This window comes from Anarhichas minor, unplaced genomic scaffold (assembly GCF_050575085.1).
Source record: "Anarhichas minor isolate MPS153535 unplaced genomic scaffold, ASM5057508v1 ptg000005l, whole genome shotgun sequence".
Taxonomy (NCBI): Eukaryota; Metazoa; Chordata; class Actinopteri; order Perciformes; family Anarhichadidae; genus Anarhichas; species Anarhichas minor.
Window position 1 is genome coordinate 1,782,397 of NW_027466451.1, and position 17,588 is coordinate 1,799,984.

At 43.7% G+C, this 17,588-nt stretch overlaps 1 protein-coding gene across 2 annotated transcripts in view; it reads left to right on the forward strand.

Annotated features, from left to right (window-relative positions):
* Positions 1-12,870, forward strand: part of lrp5 (low density lipoprotein receptor-related protein 5) — a 59,409-nt gene extending 46,539 nt beyond the window's left edge. The window contains exons 14-27 of one of the 2 annotated variants that reach the window (XM_076075954.1): positions 826-1,010; positions 2,564-2,712; positions 2,874-3,051; positions 4,301-4,497; positions 5,648-5,853; positions 5,964-6,154; positions 6,806-7,015; positions 7,116-7,241; positions 7,826-8,062; positions 9,805-9,915; positions 10,009-10,248; positions 10,871-11,013; positions 11,386-11,483; positions 12,546-12,870. In XM_076075954.1, the coding sequence (XP_075932069.1) occupies positions 826-1,010; positions 2,564-2,712; positions 2,874-3,051; positions 4,301-4,497; positions 5,648-5,853; positions 5,964-6,154; positions 6,806-7,015; positions 7,116-7,241; positions 7,826-8,062; positions 9,805-9,915; positions 10,009-10,248; positions 10,871-11,013; positions 11,386-11,483; positions 12,546-12,870 (2,596 nt within the window). The remainder of the gene's footprint in view (positions 1-825; positions 1,011-2,563; positions 2,713-2,873; positions 3,052-4,300; positions 4,498-5,647; positions 5,854-5,963; positions 6,155-6,805; positions 7,016-7,115; positions 7,242-7,825; positions 8,063-9,804; positions 9,916-10,008; positions 10,249-10,870; positions 11,014-11,385; positions 11,484-12,545) is intronic. The other variant, XM_076075962.1, reaches the window with a different exon arrangement.
* The last annotated feature ends 4,718 nt before the right edge of the window (positions 12,871-17,588 follow it).

Sequence of the window (17,588 nt, forward strand, 5' to 3'; positions counted from 1 at the left end):
CAACATGTGAATGGCTCATTAAAAAACTGGCGGACATATTGGTCAAATTTGCTAAATTATGCAAAACATCTACAGCCTGGTCATTCGGCTTCCCTTGTGTATTTTCAACATTCCACTTCCAACATGGACAAGTGTGTGAAGTACAGTGTGTGGCTTCGAAACAGTTTGTGGAGCAGCCCAGTGGAAGTGAGTCACTGTGAGACACCTGTATTACGCTGGAGGTCCGCGTCTTTCAAGGGCACGAGTTGGTGCCAATGACTTCATGTAGCGTGTCTGTTCACTCCTTCTGAGGCAGTGATGTCACATTGTTGGTATGTAGGTACAACAGCCAGCTTCCTGCCTCTTTCCCCCCCATAACCTCCAGCCGAGAGAGGGATGCTGCTAATAAACCTCTTTGTTATAATCACTGTTCATCCTCGGCCAAACCACCTCGAGACACTCTCATTCACCTCTGTGTGTGTGTGTGTGTGTTTGCGTTAAGTACCTGTGCCAGCGTGTCAAATTCCCTCGCACATGTCACTCACTCGGTGGTATCTCGATGAAGTAATTGGCGCAGGACTGTCAACACGCGCGCCCGTGGGGCATCTGATGTCATTTTATGATCACATAGTACTTATGCACACACGTTAATGAAGACAAGTTGTCTCCTTTCATAGAAGTTAACAAAACAAATTTTTACAAAGTGGAAACAGGTTCTCACTCTGGAATAGATGATCCAATTAGATATTGTATCAGAAAAAAAATGATTTTAGGGAAGCGATAGTAACCCTTTCTGGACTCCCTGTGCACTCGTCCTGGGCTGAAATGGGTGATTTGTCTCCGCAGCTACATGTACTGGACAGAGTGGGGGGGTCGACCTCGTATAGCCAGAGCCTACATGGATGGCAGCACCGTCACAACCCTGGTGGACAAAGTGGGCCGGGCCAACGGACTGACCATCGACTACGTAGACCATCGCCTGTACTGGACTGACCTGGACATGTGCATGATCGAAAGCACCAACATGCAAGGTTCAGACACACGCACCGACAACCACGCACAAGCCATTGGATTGTTGCAGAAAATAATCTCTGTGGCAAACAAACGTTCATGATACTTTCACGTTTTGTTCAGCAAGAGAATCTTCACAAATTAACACCGTTTATCTGATTTTTGAAGCGGGAATGCAATCGCTACAAGTAAAAAGCTAACGTTAGGCTATAAAGGAACTACACCACGGTCACTTGACTTCACCTCTCCACCACTAAGCTAAAGGAGGACGAGTGTTCTAGCGATGACGGTTTGTAGTCTAATTTAGACGCTTGTTAGGAACCGCCTTGTTTAAGACACGTAAAACAAATTCAGGAGAGTTTTATATCGTAGAACCAAACGTTAACATCTCTTCAGCTTGTGTTAACCACAGACCTTATTTCAGGCATCTAGCCAAAAACACACATTCAAACGACAGAACCAGAATTCAAACTCATTTCTGGACTTTAGGACTCACTCCTGAAGATATCAAATTGCACACTTATGGCACACACTTTGAGTTAACATCTGAAATGAACATGGTAGCAGAATGTATGTATGTTTCATGTTTCCTGGAGATCCTTAACAAACCCTTTATATAATATATTAGATTTTTTTTAACTTTAGGTCATAAAAAGTCTTCAAATGTCTTGTTTTTAGTTATGATAGGTAATAATTTGGCCTCAGTTGTAACAGTGATGAACCACCTCATCTCCTCCAAACTATATAGTGTTTAAAGCTCATCCACAAGTTTGACAGGATCACTCAGGAGTGGGCGTGGCTTACAAATACGGAGGTGCAGCAGGAAACTGTACAGGACTGTTGACGTCCATCCACAGCTCAGGAGGATAAAATGAATGAATAAGACCTCAACCATGCTCTGTCAACAAACCTTCTGCTTACTCATATCCAAACACGCACCTCTGACACAGGATTAGAAGTTAGTATACCAGAACACCGACCTGGTTATTGACTACATTGTTGAATTGAGGGTGAAAGTATATTCAAGACCTTGTAAATTGTGTTAAAACCAAAGAGATTTAAGGGTCCAGTCTCTAGCGTTCACTTCTCACGGCCTTATGAGTGAACCTTGACTTAAGAATAATTGGTCGAAACAAATAATTTGTGATACACACAAAGTGGGAATCCATGATGCAGTTAACAATATTAGCATTATCACGACCCATTGAATGGCTTGTGCGTTTTGCACAACCACTGAATAGTTGCTGCCCACCGCGTGTCTATTAGTGAAGGTTATTTACTACCTCATCTCTTTATCTATTTGTCTGTCTTTACCAGACTAATCTCTAAAACTGATGCACGAGATTTGCAGTTCACATTCTCACAGCAGAAGAAATGGGAAACGTACTGATTCAGGAGACTTTATGACCTTTCCTCTAGTGCCACCATCAGGCCAACTCTGTCATTTCAATGAATCTCCTGATGATGAACACACGCCTGATCTCCATTTACTTGTATGCAAATCTGCAATGACGGTGGAGGCTTTGCTTGATGCTCAGATGATGACATGAAGATGTTGTCGTATCTCCTGCAGGCCTTCAGAGGGAGATCATCGTAGACGACCTCCCTCACCCCTTCGGTCTGACTCAGTACCGGGACTTCATCTACTGGACGGATTTTAACCTGCGCAGCATCGAGCGGGCAGACAAACGCAGCGGACTCAACCGCACGGTGGTGCTGCAGGTATGGAACCACTTCGATTTAGGGGTGTCAGCAAATGCAATATGTTATTTTTACAGTTATTGTGATCCTAATGTGTTCTTAAAGAGATATTTAAGGATTATACATTGGCTCAAAATATCAGTTGGTAAATTCAGAGATACTGAGCCTCACTGTGTCCTCAGGGCCAGCTGGAGCTGATGCTGGACATCCTGGTGTTCCACTCCTCCCGCCAGGAGGGGACCAACGAGTGCTCCCACAACAACGGCAACTGCGCCCATCTTTGCCTGGCCACGCCCGCCGGTGCCCAGTGCCGCTGCGCCTCCCACTACACTCTGAACCCCGATGGACGAAATTGTAGCTGTAAGTACTGAGCTGCTGGGAGAGAAGCACAGGCATGTCTGGGAACGGAAAGCCACTGGGTTGAATCCCAGGACTGGACCCCTCCTTTAATAAGTGTAGTTAAGGTGTCCTTGAACAAGGCAGGAAAATACAGTACTGCTGCTCTAAAATAATAGCTGGTGTTCAAATGCTGTTCTCCAGTAAAGGCCAAAACACTGAACAGAGACATGTCATACTCACCACGCTGCTGCTGTTCAAAATGAAGCCATTTAGCCAGAGGTCCAGCCTCAAAGACTCATTTCCCAGCTAATGCCGAGAGTTACTAAACATAAGTTTAAGTATCAGACACAATGAGGTAGGAAGATCACTGCACTTTTACTAACAAAGTGACTTCAGAAAGATTGTAGAAAGAGCTGGAAATAGGCTGGTTTATGTTTCCAACATATTTTGATATGTCTACGGTTCAGCTACTTGAAACACTTCACAGTTGAGTTGTAAAACATTAACAGTGAGATGGGTGGAATTGCCAAGGGTTCAAGGATAACACAGTGTTGCACAATGACATGCAGTTGTAGCCAATTTGTTACACAAGAAAAACATGACAAAAACAAACAAATCGGGGTCCTGTGAGAAGCTACGGGCAGTGACTGCCGTGTGTAACGCAACGTGGAGAGGAGGCTAAACAGGTTAGCATAGACGCTGCAGTACAACTGGAGAGCATTTCCTCGTTGAAAGAAGAGCAAAGAGAACACTGAACACTGAAAGACGTTTCTCTCTCCAGACGGCTTCGGTAAGAGTTTGATTGACAGGCGGTTCATCCAATCACCTGCCAAATCTTTCCAAACAGTTCTCAATGACAGTTTCTAAGATGATTCTGTGGAACAAACAGTCGGCTTTAGTTAAGACGAGGACAACATGAAACAAAAATGACTGGAAGTAAAAGGTGAAAGGATTAACCTCAGTTGCCTCTTGCACAACAGCCAGCACACAGACTATGTGGCAATCTGCACACACACACACACACACACACACACAGACTGAAATCCAGCATGCTTGTGTTGCTTCCAGACCTTCCACACATCCTAATTCATTGGACCATCATCCAGAGCGGTTCCAGCTGGTCTAATGTGTTTGTGCGTGTGTCTCGGGCTTCTGTGTTTTGACCCCCGTGTTTGTATTTCACAATAGGCATCGTGCAAACTTCAGCCTTCCCTTGTGAACAACCCTGTGTCCACTCATGGCGCTCACTCCTCTGCCTTTCTGTCTGCAGCTCCCTCTAGCTTCCTGCTCTTCACCCAGAAGGCAAGCATCAGCCGGATGGTGCTGGGAGGGCAGAGTCCCGACATCATCCTGCCCATCCACGTCCTCAGGAATGTCCGAGCCGTCAGCTACGACCCGCTGGACCGGCTGGTCTACTGGCTGGACGGCCGGCAGAACATACGCAGGGCCAGAGACGACGGAGCCATGGTACGAAACTCACCCTGAGACACACAGTGACACCTAAACGCTGACATGTCAGATCTTGATAATGGAGTTCTTTTGTGGGACAGTAACTTGTTAGGAGAAGGTTAGGAGGTTTATCCTGATTCTCCTCCCCAAACAAAGTGGTTTACAGAGAATTCTCCTCACCGGAACCAAAACTAACGGTGCAATCAGCAGGTTTTGATCAGTTAGATCACCTGGAAATTTCCAGATTTACTGTGTGGAAGTTGCACTCGATCGCTGTGAGCGGGTTGTTACTAATCACTTCATTACGGGATAGACATTCAGAAACCGTCTTTTGTAAGTGGTCTAGGACTGGTTGTTTTGTTCTGCACCAGAGTACATTTACTGCCTTCACAACTGTCCAAATGAACCGCACCAGAGCTTAAAACTGACTGAATGCTGGCTCGTGAAAGCACCCTCACATTAATAACTCTAGCAGGAACCTCTGTATTGTCTTTGTCCACCTTAACTTAAACCGGCATATTAGTTCTGCTGTGCAATCACGTTTTTCCATTTGAAAAATAAGAAATAGTCAAAAATCTGAAATTTGTTTATCTGCCAAGAACTTAGAAACAGTAATTCATGCAACTCACACAACTAAACCTCGATACACTTCAGCTGATACATAACCAGGCCCAACAGGAGAGAACACCTCACACTGGTTCCCTTCATCAGCTCCCAGTGTCTCTTAGAGTGGATTTAAAAATGTAACCGTCACTTGTAAGGCTTGTTATCGGGGGGGTTTAGCTCCAGAATATGTAGCCGACCTACGAGCCTGAATGCATCCTGAGATCCTCTGGTAGGTTGATGCTGGCCGTTCCCCGGTCAAACCTTCAAAATAAAGGTCAGCGGGCCTTTTCTGTTGTGGAATGACCAGATCAGGGAACACATCGTCTTCTTTTAAATCACTTTTTTGTTGTTTTATTATCTTTTGTTGTATTAATCATAATATTTTATTAACTGGTTGCTTTTTTATTGTATGTAAAGCTTTTTGTAACGTGTTTTAATGTGCTTTATGTATGAAGGTATTATTTTCATTTTCTCAATGAGTCAGGATTATCTATAAAGCGCCACATGACTAAATATCAAATTGAGTAAAATGTTGAACTCATGACCTTTGATCCGTTTGCAGTCGTCCATGATCGTGAGCAGCAGTGTTCAGCCGGTGGACAACCAGCTCCACGACCTGAGCCTGGACCCCTACAGCCGCCACATATACTGGACCTGTGAGACAACCAACACCGTCAACGTCCAGAGGATGGACGGACACATCGTGGGCGTGGTCCTGAAGGACGACACCGACAAGCCGCGGGCCATTGTGGTCAACGCTGAGAAAGGGTGAGCTCTCCTCCGCAAAAGAATGCACTGTGTACTGTGAACTTACTGGGGTTTCTCTGCAGCTATGAGCTATGTCTCATATCAATGTGTCAACCCCCCCTTCCTTGCAGATACATGTATTTCACCACAGTGCAGGAGCGCTCAGCTAAGATCGAGGGAGCCAGTCTGGACGGGACAGAGAGAGAGTCTCTGTTCACCACTGGTCTGATCAGACCAGTGGCTCTGGCTCTGGACAACAAACTGGGGAAACTGTTCTGGGTCGATGCCGACCTCAAACACATCGAGAGCAGTGACCTGACGGGTGAGTTACCGTAAACAGACATGATTAAAATAAAACACATATTAGTGCACCTTTAAACCCTCTGAACCAGAAGTAGTTTCAGGGTGTTTTTTTTGCTCTTGTCACATTTGTGTGTCTCATTTAAAATTTCACCCCAAAAAAAGTGACTTTGATAAAAAAAATTGTTTTGATTCAGGAAGTGTTTGTCACAAATGATACATTCAAGGACAATAATATCTGATTTTACTGTTTCTGGCTATGAAATTTGGCTTAATTTAGGTGTTTTTTGTGGTTCAGATAAATGAAGAACTACCAAACATAACAGAAATGTACAATAAATACACAATATGTAACACAGATTCCCCAAACTTGTTGTAAATCTGTTAGCATAAGGAACGTCCTTAAATATTCCATTTAAATATGCTGGTTAAGTTTCATTCACAACAGAGTAAAAGGAAGGAGTTCACTCCGTGGAGCAGCAGTGTCACTGGAGTAAATATTACAGTGAAGCTGCTGTACTGTGACAGGAATAAACGGGAAGTTAGATGGTTAAAAAAAAGTCTACCTAAGCTGAAAAAATGCCGTATCAGATATATATCGTTTTGTTTTTTGACTGAATTGGTGGGGACATACTATTTTCTTTCTTCTTATCTGATGAAATCGTTCCACCAGGAGCCAATCGCATCGTCCTCCAGGACTCCAACATTCTGCAGCCGACGGGGCTGACGGTTCTGGGCGATCATCTGTACTGGATCGACCGGCAGCAGCAGATGATCGAGAGGGTGGACAAGTTGACCGGAGACGGACGCACGCGCATACAGGGACGGATCTCCTACCTGACCTCCATCCACGCTGTGGAGGAGATGGACCCACAGGAGTTTGGTACGGACCGTCAGCACTAGTTACTGCCGTGTCCTTTGCAACAGGTTGCATAAGTCAGGCTTTGTTGGGTGGTGTGCAATAATTAGTTTCCTCTCTCCAGCATCCCATCCTTGTTCCCGTGACAACGGGGGCTGCTCCCACATCTGCATCGCTAAGGGCGACGGAACACCTCGCTGCTCCTGTCCCGTGCACCTGGTGCTACTGCAGAACCTGCTGCACTGTGGAGGTGAGCAAGGATTTTGTCATTTTAGGCAAACTCAAGTCAAATTTTATAGATTAGAATAGATTTGATCTTGATGAAAAACACAAATTGAATGATTAAGAATACAGTTTTGCCCCACCGAGTATTCCTGACTGTGCTCATTAGTGATGGGCGGGTTAGTGAGTTGCACCCATCTGGTCGATTATGAGAGCCGATCTGCACCGTTGTGTTGTATGTGACCCAAGAAGAAAAGACACGGACTCAGCACTGCAGTGTGTGTTGTCTGTGTTTGAAAGAGCGAGACAGAGACGGAAAGAAAAAGGTGAAAAAGTGACGGAAATAAGAGATTTGGTCAATTCTTTTATTTTTCAAACGACATTTTAGTCTCCTCTTTTTTCCGTCAACGATACTGCATGTTGATATCGTCACGCTTAATGTTTAATGACATCGGTCTCGTCATCGCTTCGTCATGGAGCCAAAGGTTATTGACGAACATATTCCATCACAGTTTTTGTTAAACAGAACTGACACTGCCCCACGAGTCTGACCGCCGGGATGCTCCCCACGCTGAACGTATGCTGCCTCCTCTATCTCCCTGTCCATATCAGAGCCTCCCACCTGCTCCACGGAGCAGTTCACCTGCTCCACGGGGGAGATCGACTGCATCCCGATGGCCTGGCGTTGCGACGGCTTCCCCGAGTGCGACGACAGCAGCGACGAAGAGAACTGCCCCGTCTGCTCAGCCTTCCAGTTCCAGTGTGACAAAGGAGGCTGCATTGATGCCCAGCGGCGCTGCAACGGCGAACCGGACTGCGCCGATCACTCCGATGAGCAGGACTGCGAAAGTAGGTTCTCGCACGGGAACTGTGAATATTAGCTTTTAGATGCTACGCTAATACTGTAGAAATGAGGTTCCGAGTCAGTTAAGTGTTCTCGGAGATACAGTGCTGTAATGGATCGGGATTTTTATTTGATCCAGTTAGAAATGACAGCAGGTGGCTCGAAGAGAACCCACACATCCAGCCATGAAGGAAGTCTACAGAAACCTCTCCTGCACTTTACATTACAACAGCCAGTGTAGCTCACAGTCTCAGAGTATGTCTGGATTTGCTTGCTTGGAGGGTTCCTGTTCGTCAGGTTCATCGAAAACACAATATTCCAGAAAATGCACAGTACTGATAACACTTAACATCAGAAAATGTATAAATTATAGGGTGCTAAAATCATAATTTACAATTATTTTGGTCATTATTGACATTGCAATTACTGTATGTAAAGTGGCGATCTCAAAGATTTAAAAAAAAAAAAATGTCTGTTATGTCATCTCTCACGAAGGAGGTCACACAAAGGTGATTGACCCCATGGCCCTCTGATGAAAGTATTGCAATATTTATACATTTGCAGTATTAACAACTGGGCGGGAATAAAAATGCTTTATTATAGTTTTTCTCCATTGTACACACACAAAAAATGGACCAATGCACACAATTCTGAAAAACAGCATGTTAATATCGCATTTCAGACGCAGCCAAAGGCCGCATAAAAAACTATAGATATGAATGGTGATGACGCGGTAAAAAATTCACACACAAAGAATGGTAAACGAGAAGGGGTCCGTGTTTCAGGACGGGTCGGTAGGTAGGGCGGGGCTTTACATCAATATTATATCAATATTGTGGTTCAAGACTAGACGTCATCTTAGATTTTGGATAACATAAAATGGCCTACGTGTTGTTTGTTTCTGGTTTTAAAGGCTGCATTGCAGTAATACAATGGTGTTATTTTCTGAGCTTACTGGACTGTTCTCGCTGGTTTATTATCCGTTATAATCATTTTTTTTACCACATTACTGATGATCGTTTATCAAAAATCTCATTGTGTGAATATTTTGTAAAAGCACCAGTGGTCAACCCGAAAATATCGTCTCAATATCAATATATACAAGGTGTTTTGTCAAAAATATAGTGATATTATATTCTCCCCATATCGACCAGCCCAGCACACCAAACAAACATCCCTGACCTGCCGAGCCGGACGAAAGCACACGCTGTAAAGACGAGGAGTGCGCTGGATTTATAACACAAGACAAAACCAGAGCATCGGAATGCAGCAAAAACAGTCTTGTTTTCATAATCGTTGGAAGACAAAATCTTAATTTAAAAATAAAACTTAATTAGTAGCCCAGCCCTATTATAAATACATTTATGATCAACATATGTTTTAGAAACACTGCTGTTATAGTCACAGTAGTAAAGTAGAATGCACTTGATGGGTCCGAGACCAAAAGCCTCTTTTCTTAATAGTTTTTATACATTTATTGGGAGAGTACTATGAGTGCAAATGAATACATGTCCAGATAATTGATCAAATATACTAACATGTGTTTAGTATAAGACCTTCTGCAAACTTTTGACATTTAGACATAGTGGTAAATAATCAAATGAAAACAGTCTCAATTCTATTTAGATGCAGAGTTTTATGAGTAATTGTTGATCAAATGAAACTGGAGGCCTGTCTTCTAACACATCGCCATACAAGACCTTATTATTAGTAAGACAACTGACCATCTGTGTCTTGTGTCCTCCAGCCATCTGCCCTCCGAACCAGTTCCGCTGTGGTGACAACCAGTGTATCACCAAGAAACAACAGTGTGACAACTACTCTGACTGTCCCGACGGATCAGATGAGCTTGCCTGTGGTAACAACACTGAAATATACTGTAAGCACAAGTGTTGTTGTTTCTGGTCAAGTGCTTGTCCCCTGACTCTGCATCCTTTGCTTCTGCTTCTAGAGTACGTGTCTCCTCCCTCCAGTGGCATCCCCAACGCCGGGCCCAACACCATCGTTCCGGTCATCGCCATCATCCTGCTCGTCTTATTCATCGGTGGAGCTTACTTAGTCTGCCAGCATCTGGTGTGTCGGCGCTACAAAGGCCCCAGTGGAACGTTTCCCCACGAGTACATCAGTGGTACGCCCCACGTGCCCCTCAACTTCATCGCCCCCAGCAGCTCGCAGCATGGCACCTTCCAAGGTAAGATCAGACAGGCAGCATGTGTTTTTTCAATATCTGTAGGGAAGAAGAGAACAGGGACAGAGCATGGAGGGAGCGAAATAAGTGAAGCGCCAGAGCAAGTTTATACGTGTTGAGTTGGGAAAACGGTGATGGAAGATTCCAGCCTCCACTTCAAAAGGGACGGTCAAACTAGCCCCTATGTTGTTTTACTGTAGTGTATATAATGGGCATTACGGTAACAGCAAAATAAAAGCATCTTTCCGGTGAACGTTCAATTTCATATGTCAGTCAGTCTGTCAATAATAAATAGATAAATAAATGAATGAATGAAGATAAACATTAACAAAATCATTTTTTAAATCCAAAACAAACTGTATTAATAATAAATTAAGTGAACAATTTTATATATATATATATATATATATATATATATATATATATATATACTACTGCCTGTAAGCTGTATTTCAGAGAGAAATGGACTCAATTATGTAAATGATTAGCCAAACTTGATAATAAAGAATTCATATAAAAAGAAGAAAATTATATTTAGAAGGAAAATATGAAAATATTGAGATAATATATATTTACTGTTTTCCCAGCCCTACGGTATTAGTAAAGTGTGAACTGCTGTGTGCAGGTATTTCCTGTGGAAAGTCCATGATGAGCTCAGTCAGCCTGATGGGCAGCAGCAGCAGTGGAGCTCCTCTGTATGACAGGAACCATGTGACCGGAGCCTCGTCCAGCAGCTCATCATCTACCAAGGGAGCCTTCTACCCCCAGGTCCACAAAAACACACACACACACACACATATCCTTATCCTTGTACTTCTACGTTTATGAGGACCCTCATTAATTTAAAACATTTCCTAGCCCCTTACCCTAACCATGAAGACTAAATGCCTGACCCCCAATCTTACCCTCACCCTAACCTAAACCAATTTCTAACCTGAATCTTAACACCAAGTCTTAACCCTCAAACGGGCCTTTGAAAAAGGGAGAACCGACCAAATTTTAAGAAATGTCCTCACTGTGTTGGTAAAAAACTTGTGGTCCTCACTATGTAGCAAGTACAAGTACACATACACACACAGTTTGTGTGCACACTGTTTCCTGTCCACAGTCAGATAACACAGGGATAATTTCTGTCTGCAGATCCTGAACCCTCCTCCGTCCCCGGCTACTGACCGCTCTCTCTACAACACAGAGATCTTCTACTCCTCCAACAGTCCGTCCACCACCAGATCATACAGGTAACACACACTCACTCCGTCTCACACACACTCTCCTGGCTCTATTGTTGTCCACTGCTGGGTCATGGCTGCAACCCATGCTATCCAGTCAAACAATTCCACAGAACTATTCAATTCTTGTGGAGATCCTGGATTTTTCAAAGACCCCCAAAAAAATGTGTCTAAAATGATGCACAGATTCATTTGAGCCAATTTATTCTGATTGATGTGTTCACACGAGACACTAAGATTGAGATCTTAATCATATTATCATACGATGGCTCCAGGTGAACACAGCTATAGTTGAGGTATCTTTTTGATTGCTATAGAAAAAAGAAACCTCTGAAAGGGGAGTTCAAATACAGATGAAATGCGCCGATTCCCGGTTTTTCTGACCTGCCCATTACGATTTTTGCTGATTTCGATTTTTTTGTTTTTTCTCAGTACTATAAGGCTCCAGGCAAACTTTTTTCACCTCCGTCCTGAAAAATTACTTAAACCGTCCCAACGTCTTTATTATTAAAACACACAATGATTGATAAGAAACGCGTTAAGGATGAGGAAATAAATGATTGTATTTCATTTTTTTATATTTGCTCTGATTAAAAGAAATCTAGGCATTAGTTGTTTCAATGATGTATTATAAGCTGCTTCGAGCTAGTATCAGGAAGTTAAACACCAGAAGTCCATCTCTAATATCTATTTTATTTTGCTGTGACAACAGCTCCTTCAAACAACTTGATTTATTCAAGTTTCTTGCCCAAATTTTACTGGGTAGAGCTTCAACGCATCATAATGCAAGTCAATGCGACCTTCGTCAGCGTTACCTGTTCAGCTCTGTGCTGACGAGCCGGTCACTGTGACTGAATTACAGTTTAATAAGTGTCTGATGAAGTTGGTTGTTCCAAATGTTTTTAAGATTGCTCCTCCACAGCTTATTTTGGACTCGGAGTTGTAACAAACTGCGAGCTTTATGTCTTCTTAACTCACGCTGAAGATCTTTCACACCACGTGTGTGTGTGCGACTGTGACGTAAAAGTGAACCTGAACCGTGATCTAAACAAACTGTCCCCTTCCCATCAGACCCTACCACCCGGTCCGCGGTGCCGCCCCGCCCACCACTCCCTGCAGCACCGACGTCTGCGACAGCGACTACACCCCCCACCACCCGCCGGCCGGGCCGGCGTCATCGGCGGGCCGCTGGAAGGCCGCGGGCCACGGCGGCCACGGCAAACACAACAAGTACTACATGGACCTGAACTCGGACTCGGACCCCTACCCTCCACCCCCCACGCCCCGCTCCCAGTACCTGTCGGCCGAGGAGAGCTGCCCCCCGTCCCCGTCCACCGAGCGCTCCTACTTCCACCTGTGCCCCCCGCCCCCCTCGCCCTGCACCGACTCCTCGTGACCCCTCCCAACGGCCCCCGTATCCCCGTGAGGAAGGATGCAGTCCGCTCGCTACAAAGAACCGGCCTCGTCTGGCCCCCACTTTACCAGGGAAAGAACTCACGTGCCAACTTCCAGCCCTGACCGGCTCACACTCGCTGCTTTTGTTTCAGCTGGTTCGGCTCAAGTGCCTTGCTCAAGGTCCCCTAAGTCCCCGCATCGGTCATCTCATCATTCCAGTCCCCTCGGAGCTCTCAGGGTGACCGGCATCGGATCAGTTCTACCACGTGTCCTGCTCTCACTTAGTCGTGGCAGGTTGCCTCACCGCAGGGCACAAAGGAGGAGATGATGTGTGAACACGGCCAGCAGCTCCCTCTTAGATTTTCATATCATCAAAAGAGGGAAACCTCCTTTGCCTCACTTCTCCATCAAAAGACCTCCATCTGTCCATACTCACAGTAACTGCTCCTGGCCTCCACTAAAACTCATCAGCACCAACCGAGTGAGTGAGAGTGTCTCCTTCCTCACAGCGTCCTTGTTGGCAGGACTGTATATAGTTTTAAAAATGATAGATAAATCAGAGAGGAATTATTTTACGATTTTATTCACGCTGGCTGATCCACCGCTCCGCACGGAAAAACCTAGGACAGACGGACGCGTGTGCGTGAACGAGTGACGATGGTACAGCTGTTGTAGGATTAAAGAGAAAATAGATGATGACCGCAGTCATGTGCGGCGGTATGAATGAACGAGCGGACGGATGGAATAGGGCCAAGATCAAAGTGTGAAAACTTTTTGTATATTTTTTTTGGAATAGTGTCCCTCACATTTCAAATTGTGAATTCTTTAGTCGTTGAACACAGGGGGGAGTGGTGGAGCTTTTCCCCAAATCAACCAAGAGACTAATCTGCCAACAGTCCTTCCTTTTAATTTCCCATGAAAGCACCATGTCACAACAACATACCAAATGAATATCAACGTGTAAAGCTATTGTACATATGTGTAATGAAGTCAATGATTGAGTTGTGAGAAGTGAATCTGAACCTCTGCCGTGGAGTCTTCTTCACCCTCATCGTCCCGTTTACCAAAAGTATGTTTGCTGCTATCGTGTACATACTCTATCAGTTATTATTATTATGACGTATAATTAAACCGAAAGCCCCAAATAACCACTCTCATACTGACAGTAGACCATGAAGCTATTTTACAGTTAATAACAAATTATTCTTATAGCGACTTTTGTTATTCGTATTTCTGTTTGTGTGTAGATCATCGCGTATGTGTCTGTGTCGGTCGCCGTGTTTGGGGTTGAAGGAGTCTTTTGGGGGGGGGGGGGGGGGGGGATTAGAAAAGTGAAAGAGTTCCAGCTGAGACATTTAGTTCACAGCTGTTGCAGAAATCAAACTGAAGGTCTTGGTGTGCTTCTGATGCATTTGCAGTTGTTCTGTCATCAACACACCTGGCTGACCGTACAGAGTGCTTTGCTGGTGGAAAAGGCGCATCGCACGGACATTTAGTTGCCCCGAACATAAAGAGCTTTTTTTGTATTTCGCTGTCTTTTTCCCTTTTTTAATTTTTGCTAGAGCAACCCCTGAATGAGTGCTAACGTTAGCTTAGCACAAGCCATGAACTGTATGCTCCCTAATAGTTCAACTTATTACCAACGGTCCGTGTGATTACTCCTCATTTTTCGTGTTTTCCTACGAATGCCAGCAACATGTGTCAATGTCCGCTCGTTGCATGCATACAGTCTTTTCAAAATAAACTTCCGTCTTCACAGGACACAACAGTTTAGGTTTAGGCAACAAAACCACTCAGTTAGGTTTTGGAAAAGATCTTCATTTGGGTTAAAACAACAACGTAAGCGCTGTTACTGAAGTACACAAGTTACCTGACGAAAACATCAGCATGGCTTCTAGCTTTGTTGGCCCCGCCCATTCGTGGGATACCTACAAAGTACTCACATTATTTTTAGTAGGTTTTGCTGGATGTGACGCAACCTGAATAGTTATTAGAACAGTTTATCAATCAAGTACTGCAGTAATTTGCCTCCTGCTGTTTGTAAGTTCAGATCATGGTCAGTAAACTCAAAGCTCGTCACCTCAATGAGAAGAAATGCTGATGACGTCAGGTGCTTTTCTGCTCTGAGTTGTTTCAACTCGAGCCAAAGACGCGAGGTGCTCAGCAACGCAATACCAGCGCGCAGAACACTTCATTGAATCATTGAAAACAGTACAAAAGGGTGCACCGGGCTGCTAAAGCACGCTGCGTCTGATCCGGACCTCACTCAGTCCGACAAGCACACCGAGGCCTTGAGTTGCTCACCTCCAGTAGAGTGAACCTATCTATGAAACACCGCTGTGAAGTTTAAATGCCTTCCCAAAGAAAGAAACGTCGCCATTGCAAACATAAAGTCAAAGGTTCAATAGGCTTCAGGTCTGTTTTTCACTACATGGTGCAGCGTGTTGTCCTTGTTTTCCCATCATTCTATAGGTGGAGACAAACTGTGTCTTCAGGGTTAATCCAGCACTTAATATCATTATGTGTTAATATTAGCTGCACAAGACCTGGTATCAAAAAGTGGGAAGACGTTTTATGCACTTAGAAAAAAGAAAAGAGATTATTTCCCAGGAATTAAAGGAAGACTTTTCCCCCTGGCTGTGGAGTTACAGCAGTATAAAAAAGAGAGAACACGCCAAGCTTCCTCTAAACTGGCCTTGCTGTCGCCTTTGGATCACAGTTTAAGTCCACAGGAACCTCTCATGTCATTGTCGTGTGATGCCGTCAAACCCTCAGACAGGGACATTCCTGGAGAGGATCTCTATGTGCTCTGAACTCTGAGCAGCACTCATTTATATATTAAGGGCTATAGGCCCCGCCTCAAACCACTGTGTCAGTAAAAACTCCTTAAAACCTGTATTTGTTGTCTCAGTTAAAAATGCTTTATGTAATGTACACTTTGTGACTATTTTTTTTTGTATCAAAAGCATTTTTATATAATAAAGGTTCTATTTTAAGGAATTTTGTTGCGTCTGCATTAGCTTTGAGTTGAAGGATCGATGAGCGCTGAGGTTTCCTGATGGAACCAACGACCTTCTGACCGCTCTACGTGAGGCTCAGCCGTCCCACAACATGCAGAGAGAACCGGTAACACAAAGTCACACACAGACGGAACGTAAGGGCGGGAATATTGTCAATATGAATCAAACTACTAACTATAATGAGAGCAATAACTAATACCAATATGATTGGATGGTTCAGGTGAGCTTTCCTAATACCAAATACCTAATTATATATATATATATATATATAATTATAAATATGAGATAATCAAAACTACGAATGTGAACATGGATGTGGCAGCTAGAAACCCTGGGGGAGAGAAGGTGGAGGGACTCTTGTTTATCAGGAACTTGACCTTTACAGCGCTTCAGACCAAATGAATATGGGGACGTGTTGGGACATTAGCGGCCTGTAGATGGAGTCCTCATCTGACCCGAGCGAACAGGGGAGGAGAACAGGAGCCAAAGGAGACAGAGAGGAGGAGCAGCCCCTGCTTGGTGGATGCTCCAGAATGGATCTTCTTGTCCAGTTTGGATGGCAGGTAGGCGTAGTACAGGTTGTACCTGTCTGCGAGGTGTTTGAGCAGCATGTACATCAGCCCTGCGCAGAGAAGGGAGACAAGACAACCAGTCCGATGAGGCCAGATGTTCTCTATTGGATGTAGTGACCTTACATCTGATAAATCGATGGAACTATTTCTACCTCATCGAGCTATGTTTAGTGTCCCCTGTACTTCAATTCATTTAAGTTTTGGGGATTCAAGTATAAGAACATAATATAAATCTTTGCATATATATTATACCTGTTTGACAAAATATTTACATTATCAATGCATATTTTTTAGGTGATTTATTTAGTTTGGAAAATTGCTAATCACAATTAGGAGAGAAAAATGGTAATGTCATCCCGATTTAAATTGAACAAATGAATAATTATATAACTATAGGTGATTGTAGTGTTACGGTATATCACACTGTGCCATGGTCACATTCTTCTTTGCAATCTTGACGTAAACTGCATGAGTTAATCAAAATGATTGCAACTTTTGGATTCATTCTGCTGTTCTTGATATGAGAATGGACTATTCACCTCATTTAAGTAGCATAGATGTGCATCACATTTGCAGTTAAGTGAAGTGAATCTCAAATCCTTTGATAACTACTGACCTCGGCTGGTTTACGGCTGCTAGTGCAAGCCCACTGAAAGACTGCGTTTGTCCTTTAATTCATTAATAAGGCCTCGTCTCATCTGTGTGTTTCTTGAAAGTAGAAACCATGAAACACATATAGATAAAGAATTGTATTCAGTGTCAATACAACAAAAAATATATAGAATTTAAACTACTCAATAAGTTTAAATCTCTTAAGCTTTAAACACATACCTTATTTCAGGCACCACAAAAAACTGTATATTTGCAAAAATGCAAACTTATTTCCGGGCTGATTCCTACAGCACTCTTCTAATAATTTCTAATATTACGTGTCAGAGCATATATTCCCAAAATCACTGGCATGGTAAGCCATGTGGCATGTTGATTTGTTGAAAACAGTCAAGGTAACACCAACAATGGTTGTAGCATTTTATCAACAGTTTGAAACCCATAAAATGCAGCTGATGACCGCTCCTATCGTGTAACTGAAAGATTACTTACATCTCAACATAGGTACAAAAAAAGAA